The sequence below is a fragment of the Mauremys reevesii genome, linkage group 1, assembly GCF_016161935.1.
Source record: "Mauremys reevesii isolate NIE-2019 linkage group 1, ASM1616193v1, whole genome shotgun sequence".
Taxonomy (NCBI): Eukaryota; Metazoa; Chordata; order Testudines; family Geoemydidae; genus Mauremys; species Mauremys reevesii.
The window spans coordinates 55,456,064-55,477,290 of record NC_052623.1 but is presented as its reverse complement, the minus strand read 5'-3'; the positions used below and the strand labels follow the sequence as shown (position 1 = coordinate 55,477,290).

General features: G+C 40.2%; 1 protein-coding gene across 7 annotated transcripts in view; it reads right to left on the bottom strand.

The window, feature by feature from the left end:
• Positions 1-21,227, bottom strand: part of NBEA (neurobeachin) — an 831,523-nt gene that overhangs the window by 117,048 nt on the left and 693,248 nt on the right. For 6 of the 7 annotated variants that reach the window (XM_039530859.1, XM_039530876.1, XM_039530902.1 and 3 more), the window contains one exon: positions 11,733-11,873. In XM_039530859.1, coding sequence (XP_039386793.1) covers positions 11,733-11,873 — 141 coding nt within the window. Of the gene's footprint in view, positions 1-11,732; positions 11,874-18,141; positions 18,208-21,227 lie in introns of those variants that run through there. The other variant, XM_039530893.1, reaches the window with a different exon arrangement.

The window sequence follows — 21,227 nt, the reverse complement described above, 5'->3', positions numbered from 1 at the left end:
AGGAGGTGTGCAAAATATCCACCAACTTGTGATGTGTATTTGCCACCTCCTGTAAGAGAACCAGCAGCTCATCTGCCACCCTCTTGGTAAGATCCAGAAAGTTCTTAAAATCATCACTTAGTGATAGCGGCAAGGCATTATAGCCTCATCTGGTGGAGATGAGAAGAAGTTTGCTGGAGGGGTAACTTCCTCTTTGAGCCCTTCATCTTGTTCTGAAAAGCTTCCTCCTCCCTGAGCTCAGGAGCTCTGGACAGCCAGCCTGTAGGATACCATCTGGAGGATTCTTTCGGAAAGCCACTGGACGTCTGTGACGTGTGGGATGTGTATGTTGCCCAAGGATCGCAATATGGCCATTGGATGGGGGAGGGGAAAGCAAGAGCAGTGGGGTTACCCCAGAGGGCCTGTATCATAATCCTGGATTGGCTCAATGGAATTGAGGAGGACCCTTGTATTGTGATGGTGGGCCAAGATAAGGGGCCAAGGAAAGGATCTCCTCCTCCTCCTGGCCGCTATCAGACTCTGCACTAGGTAACGGCAGCACTGACTTGGGTATTGGTGGTACATGGCCTGGTACAGAGAGTGATTCTGGGTGCTAGGATGTTCTCAGTACCGAGGCCCCGGTACTGAGTAATGGGGATTGAGATTCTTCCCCAACCATCAGGTCTCCAGGGTACTGGAGCTCATGTGGCTAACTCTGTACTGCAGAGGAATGTCTGTGGTACGTTGTCAGTACCGATGGTTGAGAAGGTGCAGAGTACTCCCTAGACACGAGTTTTGTCGCAGCCGGTACCGAAAGTTCTCTCTGTGCCACACATTTAAAGATAGCATGGTAATTGTCTTTGTCCTTGGGGGATGGTATGGCTGCCTGAGAGCCTGAGCCCCTGGCTTCTCCAGGTGGTGTGGCAGAGCTCATAATGGAGGCCCCCTTCTGGGTTCCGTGCTTCAGAGCTGCCGGTGTTGTTGGTACCGAGGTGGCCGCACTGGGGAACCCCTCTGGCTGGCCAATGACTCAGAGTCCCTTTTTCCTAGACTTTACAGGGGGAGACTGTTGGGTTTTTTCCAGGACTCTACCCTCTTTGAAGTTAAAGGCTCCGGGGATGATCCGGGGTGAGCACCGGAGTCCCCTGGAGACTGAAGTGCCTTCTCCATAAGGAGGAGTTTTAACTCCAGCTCCCAGTTCCTGCAAGACTGCAGCTTTAGCTGGTGGCAGGGGAAGCATTTCTGAGGGACATGGGAGTCTCCCAGACACCAGTCACAGTGAGAGTGCCTAGCTGTTACAGGAATTGACTCCTTGCAGGAGACTTGCATGGTGTCAAGTATTAGAGGGGTAGCTGTGTTAGTCTGGATCTGTAAAAAGCAACAAAGAGTCCTGTGGCACCTTATAGACTAACTGATGTATTGGAGCATAAGCTTTTACGGGTGAATACCCACATCTGATGAAGTGGGTATTCACTCACGAAAGCTTATGCTCCAATACATCTGTTAGGCCTGGTCTACACTAAGGGGGGGGGGGGTCGAACTAAGGTACGCGATTCAGCTATGCGAATAGCGTAGCTGAAGTCGAAGTACCTTAGTTCGGGCTACTCACCAGTCCAGACGCCGCAGGAACGAAGTCCGCGGCTCCAAGGTCAACTCCGCCACCGCCGTTCGCGGTGGTGGAGTTCCAGAGTCGACCGGAGCGTGTGGGGAGTTCGAACTATCGTGTCTTGATTAGACGTGATAGTTCGAACTCCGAGAAGTCGAACTCTCTGCGTCGACCCACGCGGTATGTATAGACCTACCCTTAGTCTATAAAGTGCCACAGGACTCTTTGTTGCTTCTTGCAGGAGAGACATCTCTTGGAGCCTGGAGAGCTGGGCATGGGGCTAGCACCCTCTAGCAATGAGGAATGCAAGAGAAAGGTCTTCTTTCCTACTCTTCTTCTTTTCCTCTTTTTTTGTTAACTGAAAAAAGTTAAGAGTCTTCTAAATGCCCTTTCCCACCCCTGGGAGGGGAGAATCCCCCCAGACAGGGCAGGAAATTTAAACAAAAGTTCTTTTTTTCCCTCTTTAATCCCAACGGAATAAAAAGGAAACACTAACTTTTAAGGAGAACAAAAGAAACAAAAACAAATACTACTTACGCTAATGATGCAGATAAGGAAGGGACAACTGCTTACGCTGTTTGAGGCCACAGGTGGTTGAGAAGGAACTGAACGGGGGTTCCCCTGCGCAGTGCTAGCAGGGGCGGCTCTAGGATTTGCGCCGCCCCAAGCAGGGCGGCACACCGCGGGGGGCGCTCTGGCAGTCGCCAGTCCTGTGGCTCCGGTGGACCTCCTGCAGACGTGCCTGCGGAGGGTCCGCTGGTCCCGCGGCTCCGGTGGACCTCCCACAGGCATGCCTGCGGATGCTCCACCAGAGCCGTGGGACCAGCGGACCCTCCGCAGGCACGTCTACGGGAGGTCCACCGGAGCCGCGGGACCAGCGGACCGTCCGCAGACATGCCTGCGGGAGGTCCACCGGAGCCGCCTGCCGCCCTCCCGCGGGATGCCGCCCCAAGCGCGCGCTTGGCGCGCTGGGGTCTGGAGCCGGCCCTGAGTGCTAGATAGCTTGTAGGCAGACCATGAGGGAGGGAGAATGCATGTGCAGGCTTAAGGGACACTGCTACCAAAAATCTCTGATTAGAGGTGCAGATACACCTACAAAAGAGCACCCATAGGGACACTACTCGAAGAAGAAGCAGAGTCTTCAGATTAAGAACTTTCAAACAAACAAAAGGAGCTCTTTTCTTGAATACAGGCCAAAATTAGTAGGCAAACATGCAAATGAAATCACTGTTTTTAAAACACTGGAGGAAGACAGTGTATAGGAACCATATGTGACTCACACAATGTATTCACAGTACATGGATAATTTAGCAACATTTAAGAAGAATTTAGCGATCATCAAATATAGCAGTTTAATAGCCAACAAGTTCTTTCCCTGGGGTTTGGGAGAACTATACCCTGAATTTGTAGTGAGATGAACTCTTTGATCTAATATATATTAGGATTTTAATTTAAGATATATTAAAGAAGTTATTTGTAAAATAACACTCAAGACTGGCCTCCGGTAAATTGCTTTACCCTAAGCAAAGATAGATTTTGGTATCTTCTCTACTAATTGCTCCCTGTCTTCCTTTTCCCACCAGCTCACTCAGAAACGTACGAGGTCCTGTGTCTTCATTTCCTTCTCAAAACAATATCTCAGCTTCTGATCAGTCACATGTAAGAAGTACTCTTAAAGTTCTTGAACACACTCCAGAATGCTAAAGATTCTTGGGCATATGAGAGGTGGACACTCATTGCTCAGGACTAAGCAGAAACCGGGATAACACCTTTTAGAAGGGAGTTGGTGGAGCAGACCACCACCAGAAAAAAGTATGTTGGAGCTGGCCAACTGCAATGGCCAGTGCAGCCTGAGCACTATTCTAGTGTTTCTTCCCCAGATGTATTGCCTTAAGTACCTGACTACTTAGCCTATGCCTAAGGCTACTCTTGATTATAATGATAAATGAAGTATGAAAAAAGTTCAGGAAACCCTGTCATCACAAGCAAATGAAAAAAATATAAAATAAAAATACCATTATTTTCTGATCAGTGCATATAATGTATTGGTTACTCCCATCTTAACTCCCTCCAGCACAAAAATGATAATATTTAGAAAAAGTAGAAATACAAGGAGAAAGAATAATATTTCAGTGATTGTATATTTTTTAAAAGTATAATAGTGGTCATCTTGAAAAAAGTATAGCTTTTAGGTGTTTTCCTCTGTGGACTGAGATTGCATGACAAGAGTGTATATTAAAAGTTCTACAATCAATTAATAATTTACTGCTAAAATGGCACAAGGAAGTGAGTGTTTGTTTTTAAATAGAACAGTATGTGTGCATTGGTTGTTTATGACTGAGTGTGGGTAACTGCATTGATTAAGACAGTACATAGAGCAAACAGGCCAGTGCAAGTTTCTCAGGCAGCTCTGCCAATGCACCTCAGTCTCAACATGCAACAATCCACTGTTCTCTTCCTCACTCTCATTTGAACAGAGGCTGCCAAAGAGGCAAAGTCATGTGATGGTTTGGAGATAATATAAAATTGACTACACAGCTTATGAACATTGGTTGATCACATCCGATGTCCTGATTATGACAAAGAGGTCAATGCAGCATCCAGAGTTTCAGAAGAAGGTGTAACTTCCCCAGATTGCATCAAGTCAACTGTGCTGTACTGTATACAGGGTGAAGGCAGGGAGGGGATATATTTCCTGACCCCTTCAGAAAATTATCTCAAGTCACAGAATTTTATTACTTTAGTTTTACATAACTACACGTTATACTCATAAAATTATCCATCCCTTTAAAAAAATCCAGTTAAAGTTTCTCTCAATTAGAAGGGCATTTAATCTCACAGGCTAATTATGTGCTATGTCAAATAGCACTTATTTGTTCTAAATTTGCCAGCTATTAATTTCATTGAGTAACTCCTTGCTGGTAATATCATTAGCCAGGGAAAAAGGAAGACCAGTGGTTTTTTTTTTACTATTGCCTTTGTAATTTGGAACACAATTCTTCTCCTTTCTAAACTAGAAAATCCTAGTTTTAAAGCTACCATATTTTAATCTTGCCATATCTCTATTTCTGCTGCCCTTCAACATTTTACTTACTGTAGAGTTTTCTTAGGGCCAGAGGACCAAAACTAGACCAGGACTCCTGAAAGTAGCATACCATTATCCAATGGAATTTTGCTGTTCCCTTTTCTATCCACTGAGCATTGTATTTGCTTTATTACTGCTAAAGAACATTGGCTACAGAGCTTCACTGAGTGATCCCCAATGATATCTAAATCTTTTTCCTTAGGGGATCTAGCAAGTTCATGGCCCATAAGTATATATAATAGAAAGCTTAGAGTATTTTTGCCAAAGTGCATTTCATTGCCTTTATCCAATTTGAACTTCATTTGCTGTTGTGCTGCCCAATCTCCCACAGCATTTATGCCTATCTGGAATTTTGCACACTCCTTCACATTTTTCATTAATCAAAACACTTTAGTGTCACCTGCAAATTTCAGCAAACTTTTATCCAATTCTCCAGTCAAATCATTAATTGACACTACTTCCAAAGCTGAACCTGGAGAAACAGGCATTAGAGGAAAGATAAATATTTTCACTTGTAACCTAAGCAGGGATGAGTCCTATAACCACAGATCTGAACACCCTATCATTGCCAATATGGGAAATGCACACCCTAGTCAGCGGGGTTGGATTTTGATGATGACAGGAGCAATAAAGGCACCCCTTTGGCTTAGGGAGGTCTTTGAGTCAGGGAAGCATCCTCATCTTGTTCCTCTCCTCCCCCCACTCTGCTGCTTGGATTTGGGTGGTGCCTGGTATTTGTGTTGGGTGGCGAGGGAGATAGGGTGCATATCGCAGTAGTGTCTGGGATAGGGCAAACTTTGGGCCATGGTTCCTGACTGATTTGTTCCCACCACCCCATTTGGGACCATTTAGGGGGCTTCCTGGATTTGACCTGCCAGCTTCTGATGCCCTTAAGTTGCTCCACTCTTTCCTTCCTTCAGATAGATTCACTGGATCTCCTGGGATGTCAAGGGCTCAACTAATCACTTTTTTCAGGCCTTCGAGAGTTTTTCCCACAAGGCAGAACTGGCAAACTGTTTTGTGGGTGTTTTCAACTTCTTCTTGACACAAAAGAGGCCTGGCTGGTTAAATTAGAGTATTGATTAATGCAAATTGTGGACAGTTTCTAGTGAAGATTGCAGGGTAGCAAGGTCATTTTGGGGACCAGTCATTAGAACATAAGAATGGCTATACCGGGTCAGACCAAAGGTCCATCTAGCCCAGTATCTGTCTACCGACAGTGGCCAATGCCAGGTGCCCCAGAGGGAGTGAACCTAACAGGCAATGATCAAGTGATCTCTCTCCTGCCATCCATCTCCATCCTCTGACGAACAGAGGCTAGGGACACCATTCTTACCCATCCTAGCTAATAGCCATTTATGGACTTAGCCACCATGAATTTATCCAGTCCCCTTTTAAACATTGTTATAGTCCTAGCCTTCACAACCTCCTCAGGTAAGGAGTTCCACAAGTTGACCCCTAGTTCTTGTATTATGGGAATAAGTAAATAACTTTTCCTTATCCACTTTCTCAACATCACTCATGATTTTATATACCTCTATCATATCCCCCCTTAGTCTTCTCTTTTCCAAGCTGAAGAGTCCTAGCCTCTTTAATCTTTCCTCGTATGGGACCCTCTCTAAACCCCTAATCATTTTAGTTGCCCTTTTCTGAACCTTTTCTAGTGCTAGAATATCTTTTTTGAGGTGAGGAGACCACATCTGTACACAGTATTCGAGATGTGGGCGTACCATGGATTTATATAAGGGCAATAATATATTCTCAGTCTTATTTTCTATCCCCTTTTTAATGATTTCCAACATCTTGTTTGCTTTTTTGACCGCCTATGCACACTGCGTGGACATCTTCAGAGAACTATCCACGATGACTCCAAGATCTTTTTCCTGACTCGTTGTAGCTAAATTAGCCCTCATCATGTTGCATGTATAGTTGGGGTTATTTTTTCCAATGTGCATTACTTTACATTTATCCACATTAAATTTCATTTGCCATTTTGTTGCCCAATCACTTAGTTTTGGGAGATCTTTTTGAAGTTCTTCACAATCTGCTTTGGTCTTAACTATCTTGAGCAATTTAGTATCATCTGCAAACTTTGCCACCTCACTGTTTACCCCTTTCTCCAGATCATTTATGAATAAATTGAATAGGATTGGTCCTAGGACTGACCCTTGGGGAACACCACTAGTTACCCCTCTCCATTCTGAGAATTTACCGTTAATTCCTACCCTTTGTTCCCTGTCCTTTAACCAGTTGTCAATCCATGAAAGGACCTTCCCTTTTATCCCATGACAGCTTAATTTACGTAAGAGCCTTTGGTGAGGGACCTTGTCAAAGGCTTTCTGGAAATCTAAGTACACTATGTCTACCGGATCACCCTTGTCCACATGTTTGTTGACCCCTTCAAAGAACTCTAATAGATTAGTAAGAAACGATTTCCCTTTACAGAAACCATGTTGACTATTGCTCAACAGTTTATGTTTTTCTATGCGTCTGACAATTTTATTCTTAATTATTGTTTCAACTAATTTGCCCGGTACCGACGTTAGACTTACCAGTCTGTAATTGCCGGGATCACCCCTAGAGCCCTTTTTAAATATTGGCGTTACATTAGCTAACTTCCAGTCATTGGGTACCAAAGCCGATTTAAAGGACAGGTTACAAACCTTAGCTAATAGTTCCGCAACTTCCCATTTGAGTTCTTTCAGAACTCTTGGGTGAATGCCATCTGGTCCCGGTGATTTGTTAATGTTGAGTTTATCAATTAATTCCAAAACCTCCTCTAGTGACACTTCAATCTGTGACAGTTCCTCAGATTTGTCACCTACAAAAGCCAGCTCAGGTTTGGGAATCTCCCTAACATCCTCAGCCGTGAAGACTGAAGCAAAGAATCCATTTAGTTTCTCCGCAATGACTTTATCGTCTTTAAGCGCTCCTTTTGTATTTTGATCGTCAAGGGGCCCCACTGGTTGTGTAGCAGGCTTCCTGCATCTGATGTACTTAAAAAACATTTTGTTATTACCTTTAGAGTTTTTGGCTAGTTGTTCTTCAAACTCCTCTTTGGCTTTTCTTATTACACTCTTGCACTTAAGGTGGCAGTGTTTGTGTTCCTTTCTATTTGCCTCACTAGGATTTGACTTCCACCTTTTAAAGGAAGTCTTTTTATCTCTCACTGCTTCTTTTACACGGTTGTTAAGCCACGGTGGCTCGTTTTTTAGTTCTTTTACTGTTTTTCTTAATTTGGGGTATACATTGAAGTTGGGCCTCTATTATGGTGTCTTTAAAAAGGGCCCATGCAACTTGCAGGGATTTCACTTTAGTCACTGTATCTTTTAACTTTTGTCTAACTAAACCCCTCATTTTTGTATAGTTCCCCCTTTTGAAATTAAATGCCACAGTGTTGGGCAGTTGAGGTGTTCTTCCCACCACAGGGATGTTGAATGTTATTGTATTATGGTCACTATTTCCAAGCGGTCCTGCTATAGTTACCTCTTGGACCAGCTCCTGCGCTCCACTCTGGATTAAATCTAGAGTTGCCTCTCCCCTTGTAAGTTCCCGTACCAGCTGCTCCATGAAGCAGTCATTTAAAGTATCGAGAAATTTTATCTCTGCATTTCGTCCTGAAGTGAAATGTTCCCAGTCAATATGGGGATAATTGAAATCCCCCACTATTATTGGGTTCTTAATTTTGATAGCCTCTCTAATTTCCCTTAGCATTTCATCATCACTATTACTGTCCTGGTCAGGTGGTCGATAATAGATCCCTAAGATTATATTTTTACTAGAGCATGAAATTTCTATCCATAGAGATTCTATGGAACATGTGGATTCGCTTAAGATTTTTACTTCGAATCTACACTTTCTTTCACATATAGTGCCACTCCTCCCCCTGCATGTCCTGTTCTGTCCTTCCGATATATTTTGTACCCCGGAATGATTGTGTCCCATTGATTGCTCTCAGTCCACCAGGTTTCTGTGATGTCTATTATATCAATATCCTCCTTTATCACAAGGCACTCTAGTTCATCCATCTTATTATTTAGACTTCTGGCATTTGTGTACAAACACTTTAAAAACTTGTCCCTGTTTATTAGCCTGCCTTTTTCTGATGTGCCAGATTCTTTTTTATGTGACTGTTTATCATCTGATCTGGCCCTTACATTATAATCTTCAGTCCTCTGCTCCTGACTATAACCTGGAAATTCTCTATCATCAGACTGTCCCCTAAGAAAAGTCTGTGTCCGATCCACACGCTCCTCTGCAGCAGTCGGCTTTCCCCCATATCCTAGTTTAAAAACTGCTCTACAACCTTTTTAATGTTTAGTGCCAGCAGTCTGGTTCCACTTCGGTTTAGGTGGAGCCCATCTCTCCTGTATAGGCTCCTCCCATCCCAGAAGTTTCCCCAGTTCCTAATGAACGTGAACCCCTCCTCTCTACACCATCGTCTCATCCACGCATTGAGACTTTGAAGCTCTGCCTGCCTACCTGGCCATTGTTCTGGGGCATTGGCATGGAATGGCGGATATGTGCAGTCTTCAATGTTTGTTCATCTTGAAGCTCCTCTCAACTCAAGTCTCCAATTTCCTTCAAGGAAAGAGGGGAGGAGTCTGGCTTTCCATATCAGGTCCCATTGGCTGGCTGTGTGACAGGGGTGGCCGCATCTCATGTCTCATACATCCTACCAGGGGCGGCTCTGTGTTTTTTTGCCGCTGGTCAAGTGGATTCGGCGGCGTTTCTGCGGGTGATCTGCCGGTCCCGTGCCTTTGGTATACCCGCCGCCAAATTGCTGCCAAAGCCGCGGGACCAGCGGACCTCCCGCAGAAACGCCACCAAAGGCTGCCTAACTGCCGCCATCACAGAGACCGCCAGGCCACCCACCGCGACTTGTCGCCCCAGGCAGGTGCTTCGTGCGTTGGTGCCTGGAGCCGCCCCTGCATCCTACACAATTTGTTTTTGTTGGGGTGGAGTGCTATTTTAACTCAAGTTCAATAATTCTATAACAAGGATTGGCAACCCTTTGGCACACGGCTCACCAGGATAAACACCCTGGTGGGCTGGGCTGGTTTATTTATCTGCTGCGTCCGCAGGTTCGGCCGATCGCAGCTCCCACTGGCCGCGGTTTGCTGCTCCAGGCCAATGAAGGCTGCAGGAAGGGTGGCCAGCACATCCCTTGGCCCGCACTGCTTCCAGCCACCCCCAGGGAACGGCAAACCGCAGCCAGTGGGAGCCGCAATCAGCCAAATCTGCGGACGCGGCAGGTAAATAAACCAGCTTGGCCCACCAGGGCCGCGTGCCAAAGGTTGCCGATCCCTGTTCTATGATAATTTAATTTTATAGTAAATCAATGAAGTTGAAGCCTTTAATCCATATTTCTATGTCTATGCCTCATTGCTCTGGTGTTCAGGCTGGATCCAAACTTTGCAGTTTGGGCTCACTGCTTGATCCATTTACAAAGATTTATTTAATTTATTTAATGCCAGGTTTCCAGAAATGAAAGAACATTTCAGTACTCTAACGTGCTGTGCACATTTCAAAATATCCAAAAATACACACTTGTTTTTGATTCATTTGGAAACATACATTTTATTTTTCTGTCAATGGGAATAAACCTTCAATTTCAGTGGTCCATAATTTTATGTCTGTTTCAATATAAAACTTGAATTCTATAATGACTGCACCACAGTTAAGGTGGGGCAGAGTTTGTCTGGGGCTTAACCGGGAAGGACAGCTCTCCTTTATTGGGGGGTTAGGGGGGAGGAAGGAGGTCAGAAACTGCTGTAAAAAATGTGCTCGGTAGTCAGCTTTGCAGCAATGACTCCCCTCTTCCCCCACAGGAATGTGAGGTCCAAAGGGCATAAAGGTGTGAAATCTGGGTTGGGCAAGTCTCTTTGTTCACTTATATGGCGGTTGTTGCAGTACTGGGTCAAGGACAATGCAGCTGCTGGTGCCCCTTGACGATCACACATGGGACAATGGGTTCTTTCTCCCCAGTAGGGCAGCTACGCAAGAGGCCATTTGGAGATGTCTGGGAAGCTGGCTAGGTTGGGGGAGGCAGCCAAGCAAATTGCTGGCACCTCCTTGTGGCAGATGTCCAGTGCAGGTACTCCATAGGGAGGGCAGCCAGTGACCCGATAAATGCCCTGGTAAAGGACTTAAAAGGAGGTACTGGATAAAGGAACAGAACGGGGGAGGGGTTTGGGGACTCCTCTGATTGGTACGGCAGGGAGCCAACCTTCCCCCGCCCCATTCTCATGGCCCACCTTAACCCTCTTACGAGGGTGGTGGATGGCAAGTTCCAAGCCATGGGTTGGCTGGGGGACCTGGATGGAAACAAAGGGGGGCTGGTGGAAGCCCTGGAGAATTGATTTGAATAAGCATGGATTTGCCTGCACTGAACACTTTATCTGCAAGGTAGTCCCAGACATCTATATAATAAAGTTGCGGCCTGATTAAAATCCATAACAAATTTCTCCTGTCCTTCTTGCAGTGTACCCGGACAATTCCCCCACTGGTCTGACAAAGCCTAAGGTGTTTGTTGTTGTTGGGTATTTTTTGTTTACTTTATTTTTTAAATTTCATGACATGTTGCAAAGCCCACCAGTACCTAAGTTATTAAACTGAGAGGGTAGCTTGAGTGGGTTGAATGTCTTTTACTGTTACATGCATCTTACAAAGTGGGTATTCACCCATGAAAGCTTATGCTCCAATACGTCTGTTAGTCTATAAGGTGCCACAGGACTCTTTTACTGTTTAGGAACTTTTCTTTGAGTTGACTTTTCTTTGTTAAGTTAGTTATTTGTCCTAGTTCCCTCCACACTTCAAGTTCTAAGCATGCCTCTGATTCTTAGGGCAGGAGGACCCTACCCCCACCCCAATGGCTAGGGATTAGTAGACAGAGTGCAGATGGAAAATTTGTTAGGCTTTTACATGATTCGACATTCATTGGGAGGATCTGATTGGAATGTATTTATATAACTTGAAATATAGGTACTGGTACATATATACTAGAGAAAGAAACACAAGTAAACATATTAAATGAAAAGCAGGATCCAAAAAACTACTTACAATACGAACAAGCCAGGACAGCGTAGAAGTAGATGTTGAATAATGGGTGTTGTAGTGATAAGGTGGAGTCTGATCATCTTCCCAAGTCTCGTAGCGCTCAGCATAGAACACTGCTCTCTTTGGGTTCAAAGCACCAATGGGCTGCAAAGAGATGAAAAGATGAATAATTTTAACAGATGAAGGGTAGTATGCTTTGGATCTGTGTGTCACTTCTATTCTGCATACATTAGCTAAGATTCACTATATATGAAATTCAGCAGCCAAGTGTAGATAACTTATTCCACATTGTGCTAATCCATTTAGATTACTGAGATGGATTTGGTATTTTATTTCAAAGGCTGGATCTACTAAAACGCTCATAACTTTTCTTTTCTTTTCCTTTTTTTAATTGACAAATATATGTGATCCACATCTGCAACGTTTCAAAGATTTTCTTGAAGTCAGAGTTGTTTCCCAATTAATGCAGTAACATTATTCTGGAAATACACTTTTAAATGGCATTTAAAATGCATTAAGACCAATCTAATATTTCTGTTATTGTCATTCACCGTAATGATACAGCTAATGAAAAGTGACTTTTGCTCACACGGGATACTTTGTAATGCACATTTCATGATGAAAAGATTTCACGCAGAACTGGTGGGTAGTGTTTGGTGATCCTAAGCAGAAATACTTGAAAACATTCATAGTCCTGCAAGACAGCAGCTACGCTCTGAACAAAACCAGGTTTCACTGAGAGAAACCAACAATCTTCTTACTTAAAAGAAATATGAATACTTCGTGAGTTTTAATTTCTGTCATAATCCTTTGTAAAATACACTTGTTATGGCTGCCTGTCTATATTATGTGGCTATTGTGGGAAAATATAGAAAGGTACTGGGATAAAGAAAATACATTGGGAGGGAATATATATCAAACTGTGAGATAATACATGTAAAGTGATCTTAAATATGTAATTTTCAGATAAGATGTTACTAAATTATTTATCTAGTATTAACTGTAACAACAAAAGCAATAGTAATCTGTTAAGAACCGTCAAGGATTAATTTTAGTATTAAAATTAATAAAATGTGGCTTCACGTTCAGAGGAACACACATTATTACACACTGGGATGAATAGTTCAAAAATGTATTGACGTTTTTATTTCTTAGAATCCCAAAAGACTACTTCACGTACATTACAATGATACAAATAATTAAGAGTTTGGGCGTTTTTATAATAAGCCCCTATTAATCAGGGATTTACAACTTGAACATAAGTATTTACTCATGGATTTTGTAACATTTTTCTCAAAATACTAGAAGTTGTTCAGCATTATTTTGAACTAATCAGCACATTTCAATATATACTCAGTATCCAATATTTTATATCAAAGCTATAACCTCAAAATTATTTTACTTTATTATTACACTTGTATCTTTTATAGAAAATTGGTCTGGCCATTGGAAAAGTGAAAAATGTGTGCTCCAAATTTCATTCTGGAGCATATTTTTCATGCTTAGTTTAAAGTCACCTTACATTTGGAAAGAGTAGACTATCAAACCAGTACGAATGCCATCATCATTATGTTATGTATATCACTAAAAACTATTACTAGCAGAGTTTTAATTAAGTATGTACTGGCTCTGAATTTCCCTGGTCTTTTGAGATGTCTGCGTGTTAATAAGACTGAAGTAGAGCACATTTGTTTCACAATTTAAATAAGGTAACTAACTTCAAAGATAGTTAATATTGTTCAATTCTGCGAATAATTATACTTCAAGTCAACGCTGTACCAGCATTTTGGTTTACCCTAAACATTCTAAGTGCTTAATACTTTGCTGTGTCATGGGTATGCTAATAGCTTTCTCATATGTGTAAAATGTCTGAGTAATCCCTAAGGATCAGCCTTATCTGATACAGATTGCACTGCAAGGCCTCACATATCATTCTTGAAAGAGAAGCATGACCCATTCCCTAATCTCTTCCAGGCGTCTTCTCAACTACTGAAAAAAGAATAAAATAAATATTTACATTTTTATTTTACTCATGTGTCATCAGTTATTCAATCTCTTCAGTCTTTTACAGTTTAGCTCTTGTGTCTAAAGAAAATGCTCAGACATTGTTACAGTATATAATTTGCAAAAATCTTAGCTTAAACAATTAATTTCTAGAATGAGTAACTTACTAAATGACTATTTTCTTTTCCTATTCATTTGACATACTATAAAATACACTTCCAGTCACCACAGAACTTTACTAATTCTCACTAATGTCCGGGGTCACTTTGTGATTAACTGAATTCAGCAAAAGGGTGAATGAAATAAAAATGTACTGACTAGGAGCAATCTCACTGCTGCCAGTGTTCACTTCCCAAATCCCTATGGCTATTTGAAAGTTTTAAAAGCTTTATTTTCAATTGCAAGGGTATAGTTGATGATGCTTGTTAACAATCAATGCTCATTCCTTCTGAGAAGCAAATACAGAATGAGTTAGTGTGACAGGATTTTGTATCTTCCACAATGTAAAAGCCAGTGAGAGTTCTTAGTCCATTGTAACAGCACTGGCAAATATTGGGAACTTCAAATGACAAAGATGTAACATATCAAGGTTTTATTATAAATATGTGCAAGATGGTCTAGTTGGGAGTGAATGTGTCTAATGGTTAGAGTAGGTTGGGAATCAAAGCTCTAGAGTTCTAATCCTATATTTTAAACTGATTTGCTGTTGCATAGCCTTCACCAAATGAATCACAACCTCTTTTGCCTCAATGTCTCCATCTGCAAAATGGGTATAAACACAAGGACTTTTGTGAGACTTAAATGATGCTTGAAACTATTTTGAAATATTTTAATGGAAACAGTTCTACACTAGCAAGATGCTGTTATTCTCTTTAATGGAGATTTACACCTACATTTCAAAGATATATTTTTGAGGTGAGCTTCTATGTTTTTGTCACATTTAATGTAAAATGTACTGATGCTTCCGTTTCTCTCGAGCAGCTGACAATATGATTGCCAAGCATCACAGAAAACATTGATGCAAACACCATTGTGCTTCTGTGGTCATTTACGCTGAAGAAGTGATATTTCAATTTAGCAGTCTCATATTATCTATAAAGTTATACATTATTATTTTCATGTCATAAAGAGACAAGCTACTGCTTCTAGAAGATACATATTCAATCTACTTCATTAAATTAAAAAGCTGTGTTCTGAAGACTACACTTATTCTCATCAATAATCTTTTCAGACTTAGAATTCAGTTTTCTTTCAATTACCTTAGAATTCATTGGATTGGGAGGATCTGAATCACACATAATGTGTTTGCTGAATAAAATGGATAATTTAGGCAAAACCCAATTGTCACTTCCTGCATGAAAAACCATGGAAGAGAACTTCTCATGTAGAAATCTCCAGGAGGAATCCCTTGTCCCAGAGAGGGGACAAAGGATGGAGGGAGAGAGATGGGGTTTGCTTCCATGTGGAAGGTGTCAACTTGACTCTCACCCACTACCCTTTACAGGTCACAGACTGCATGGTGGAAGGATGGGTCAGTTGGGGAACAAGCCTGGTACTCTGAAGACACATATTCAATTTCCTACTGCATCACAGACTTCTTGTATGGCTATGGATGAGTCACTTGGTCTTTTTCTTTGCCTCAGTTCTCCATCTGTAAAATGGGGATAGTACTTCCCTACCTCAGTTGGTGGTGCAAAGATAAGTCCATAAATACTTGGGAAGTGTACAGATTATGCAGTAATGGGGGTCATAAAAAAACCTTGATAGATGACTGTGTGTTGACAATGCCTCCATGAACTCTGGGGAATGTGGCCAAGCACCCCTATCCCTTTTGAATGAGTGTAGCATAAGCTTCTCACTGTCACTAGGCCATCTCTGCTGACCAGTGGAGAAGGCACAGCCCGGACATGGTCCTGACTGTATCTCTCTCATTATTTCCCACTTTGGGCATGCTAGCACTGCTGTGAAAACTAGTCGTGAGAAGTTCTAATGCTTGCTGAGTGTAAGAACGGGATAGTTACTAGTCTAGATGATGTGTGCAAAGGGTACAATTCAGAATCATCTTGGAATTTGCTCCAGGTTAGAAATCTGCCATTTATTTAAACAAATTTTCTCTTGAAGAAAGTCTCTTGATTTTGCTAACACAAACTAAAATTTTTAGATGAATCTGCAGAACACTTAATGAAACAACAAAAATATGATTTAATATCACTTCCATCCTTAGATCCCCTACCCCCAACATGTCTAATAGTCATGCAGAGAGAGATTACACCCCATAGTTGCATATGTGGAGAGGTCCTCCAGACATGGATATTCCCTCACTGCACAAGAGAGGAAGTGAATGGGATCAGTTACTTCCTAGGCATTGTCCCTACCCCAGATTTCACAGAGAGTACCTATACAGCCCCCATTACCATGGCATCTGAGCATCTCACAACATTTAATCAATTTATCAGTAACAGCATCCCAGTGAGTTAGGGAAGTATTATTTCCATTTCACATACAGGTCACTGAGGCACAAAGGGATTAAATGACTTTCCCAGTGGTCACACAGGAAGTGTAAGGTAAAGCTGGGAACCCAAATATCCTGAGTCCCAGTCCAGAGCCTTAGATGCAAGTCTAGTCTAGCAGTATAATTTACTCAAGGCTAATTCATTGTTCTGACACTTCATGTTAAAAACATTATTATAGAAATTGTTACAAAATAGCCATTTCATCTAAATATATAGTTTCCTTTGTTTTATATAAAAAAAGTGTCTTAATATTTCTTTAACTTCCTATGTTTAAAAAACCTCTTCTGCATAGGGTCAGATCAAATAATATCTAATTATTCACTCTGCATGATGTGTTTCTAAAATCTACCAACAAAGTAATCCACTATTTTACTACAGCCAAAAGCTTATCTCTGCGTTTGTAAAATAAAAGATTCTATAGCCAACTAAGGTCCAATCATTTTACTTTTAATGTACATACTACACAAAAAGCTGGTTATTACAACCTATTTTAGTTAACACAATTTGTGTGAATTTTTTCCATTAAAAACAAAGTGAGTATTTGGTTTAACATCAGAAAATTGCTGCTATTTGTTCCATTGCATGTTACCTGGATAATTGACTAATCTCTTTTGGTTTCCAGACTTTCAACCAGTGTATTGCTGATAAATTTAATGCTTTTATCCATTGGACATGTTATGGTAACTCATGTGGTATTTGCCATTTTACTGGCTGTATTTATAGAAGTACATTCCTCACTACAGTAGTGCCAAATTTATCTTCCTATTGGTTTGGTCACTAAAATATTGCTGTTATATGGTCCTGACCTACACAGTATCTATTTTATTTATTTATCTGCAGTCCTAATGCATGCAACAATGTGGTATTTGATTGCCAAGGAAATAATACCTTTATTATAATAATAATACCTTTATTAATACCTAAATAGTACATTTAATTTGGCTCGGTCTAAACAGTAAATTTTTTTAATTGATGTAAACAACACTTTAAGGTAGAAAATTTTAAAACTTAATTGAAGAACTTAAATGCTAAAATTACTTTAAATTTATGCAAAAATATAAGCTGTTTTATGGCTAGTAATATAGACTTTTTTCTTTCAGCATAACAACTCATTCAGATTCTGAAGTATAGGAGTTTTGTTTAATACATTAATTTTTAAAGTAAGAAAGGTAAATGCTTAATTTTATGGCTTATACAAGACTGAAATTTAACTCATTTCCATGTTGGTGGTATATTTACATGTGGTAAAGGGCAAAGTTAAAAATAAAATGAAGAAATTTGTGCAGCTTAGGTCTAGTTAGAAAGGCTTTTGCTAACCACATAAACTCCATTACATAGTATACAGACATTTAGCAGTATTAAGAGTGGTTTGCCTTGAAATACTCACACTTGGGTGCGTTCATTTGCATTATTACATTTAGAAGCCTTGAGGCATTATCACTTCCTTTTCTTAAAGTGGCACAGTAATATGGGAAAGTGGTTATGCTTATCATCATCTGTCAGTCAAACACCTTCCGCATTGACAAAATATAATTTTTTCCATTCAATGAATGGGCATGTGATGGCTCATACACATGTCAATATTAGTAGGACTTTGCCTTACGAAGAAACCATTTTATTTAACAGGATGCATGACTGGAAGTAAATGAGGAAAAATTCCCATTTACACTTTAATGAGCAGGGACAATGTAGCTTGTCAAACTCATGCACTCACTGTAATTTAGGAATAAATGTCAAATAATTTTACACAAACAAATCACATTAAATTCAAAGTGCTATCTTTAAAGAAATTCAGTGTACAATATGACCTGAACACACACGTCTCATGTGAATACTCACTGCCACTGGTATTTTTGCATGGGAAATCTCAACAAATGAGAAAAGAAACAGATCACCTGATGGTTTGGTAGTGAAAAGATAATCTATGTATCTATGACAGCCTCTTTCATTAGCTTTTCATCCTGTCAAACAATAAATATAACCTTTAACCTTGTGTATGTAATGAATAAAACTTGAGCTTACACTGTCTAATCAAATGAGAGGTCCAATATATCTTACAGCTACAGCACCTTGATTGCCCCTGTGCCCCTTTTTATAAATCTCCAATTAAGCATATAAGAGGAAAAAACCAAGAGAGAGAAAATTTGACAGAATACTATGAACAAAGAGAATGTGCCTATTTTTAAACTAGTATTTAAATGTAATTGTTTGTGACTGGACAAGCAGTTCTTTAAACGTACGAAGATACTATAATGATAGATGCAATACAGCAACCTGAACAGTACAGAATGAAAACACTGACGTATAATGTAAGCTCAAAATTATTTTGTTTTATGGAAATGTAAATATATACCTATGGTACTAAATAAATGTAAAAACAAACATGACTTTCTATAATACTATTTATACTTGTCACTTATATGGTGAGTAAATTAAAAATTATTTTCATAAAATATAAAACATTAATATTATATAACATACCTGACTCAAGGCAACAAAGATATGGAAATGTAAGGCAGCTGAATTTTTATTTCCTTGCTTTTGTGGGTTTGTGTCAGGTATATTAAGTGTGTAGGAACCATAACTGCTTTTGGAAAAAAATTTTAGGGTATTAATTTCCTACACTTTTTTTTTTAAAAGGATGAGGACTTGTGCAACGGCGTTGAGGGTAGACCTGTGAGGAGGTAGAAGTGCAGCAGCTACCAGAGAAGATTTTATGCATCAGTGGCTATGCAGGAAGTCCTAATGTGCCAGCAGCAGTGCAGGAACACTTCTTCATTGTAGATTAAAATCTGACAGAAAGGGATAGCTCCTGATGGAGATTTTACATGTGCCCAGTTCCCCATCAATCTGACCTGTGTGCATATCGCACATAACCTTTCAACTGTAATGTGAATAATGACTAAAAATTAGCAACTCCACTAGACTTACTCAGGATCCACCTCTCTACCAAATTTTGTGGAGACAGACAATGAAAGTAGGATTGCCAAGAAAAAATTTCAGCCACAGTCCAATGACAAAGACTTCCTGTTGAAAATGTTTGAAGAGTTACGAGACAAAAACTACACAGAATATTCAAAAGGCACAAAAACTAACCATGTGTGAAATTTCACATTGGCTAGTCAACTACCTTCACAGAAAAATAAAAATCTATGCTCCATTTTAAGACCATTTTGAAATGCAACCTATTTAGTTGCTACGAGGCGCCACTAGAATAACGTGTTAATGAAAGTTTATAATTCCATTCCTTTTATCCATAAGAACCCCACATGGTTTGCAGATAACATATAGGGATGGCTTTTCCACCACTGAATACAACTCACATCTTGGTTGCAATGCAGCAGCTATTCTGCTTCAGCAACACTAGATACAATGGATTTCAACAGAGGAACTGCTGAGCACTCTGAACTTTTCCAGTTTGAACCATAGGGTAATTTTAGATTAACAGGAAATAATTATCCAAATTGGGCAGTATAGGATTCTGAGGTAAAGTATCATTGTGAAAAGTGGGAAAAGATTCTTTAATATGAACACAAGTAGTCAGGGACTTGCTTTTGAATCTCCTCTAAAAGAGCAGCACAGCACTCCCTAATACCACCAAAAAAAAAAAAAAAAGCAAGCTAATTCACTAACAAGTCACTACCTACTCAAAGAAAAATGAACCTACTAAATCAGTAAGCTACTCCCTCTAACACCTATGTTCCTTGGTGGGATCCCATCCAAATATGGACTCAATCAGACCTAAATTATTTAAAAAAACTCTCATGAAACCATACTCTGGAGTAATCTCAGTGCATTGTACTATGCAAACTGCTGCATGCTGCTGCAAATATTAGGAGAGCAAAGCAGAGATTTTGAAGAGATGAAGATTCTTATTCATATGTTTTATCATTATCATAAACAATATTGAAAATGGAAAAACTATTTTCACTTTCTTGGGAATTACCTGACATATTCGTACTATCAATGCTGATATCCTATTATTGTAGATTTTGTTGTCACTCTTGATATAAATTACAGCCTCATTATATACTTGCAAAGAATTTCTTTGGAAATTTTTAAATAATATCGTGAAAGAGCAGAGTGCTCTGCATAACCTGAGGCTAGACCTCAACCAGTTTGTTTAGATCTGGCCTTTTTAAAATTTAATTTAGGTATTTATGGTTTTGAAGAAAAAAAATGGGATTATATGCAGGTTTACCATCGAATCAGTCCCTCTAACTGCTTTATCTATCCAAGTACTATCCATACATGCCAAGTGCAAAATTAGTCTAGATGTGTCATGAGAGCAGGCTTCCCAACAAGATTACAGTACTTCTGGCTTCTAGAGGTACTGCAACGAAAGTCCTTCTAGCATTTATGCTTCCAATCCCCTCTGTATCAAGGAAATTCAGAGATGCATGGAAATGAAATAAATATTTAAAAGTTAACTACGTGTATCAAGATATATTTATTTCTATTTATCTTTCTCTCATTTTGTAAAATTGCTAATAAAATATGTTTTGTTTACAACTATTTGGATGAGATCTTGATATCTAGGAATACACACATTTACCCTCCTGTAGCCAATCAATAAAGGACATAAAACCACCATAATATAAACATTCAGTCTAAAACAGAAAAAAGTCTTATCTAGGTGACATCCTAAAAGGACAAATTATGTACCATAGAAATCACCTTCTACTTATGAAATTATTTTGTCATTTACTCTTTTAGCGTGCCATGTAATGGCAGTCGAGCTAAGGAAATCTATTTTTATAAACCTGAACCTAAAATAACACAACCGCAAAAATGGTTCTGACACATGTGCCAAATGATGTCTTTAACAGGGCATGTTGAGGACTTTATGCTTGCTTTCCTAGATCTATATTTGAATTTTTACACAAGTCCATAAGGCTGAAAACTAATTATTTCAGGAGCTATTGAAACCTTCCTTTTTATATTTACAGGATGTTTTGACACTGCGCTCATAAAATACACC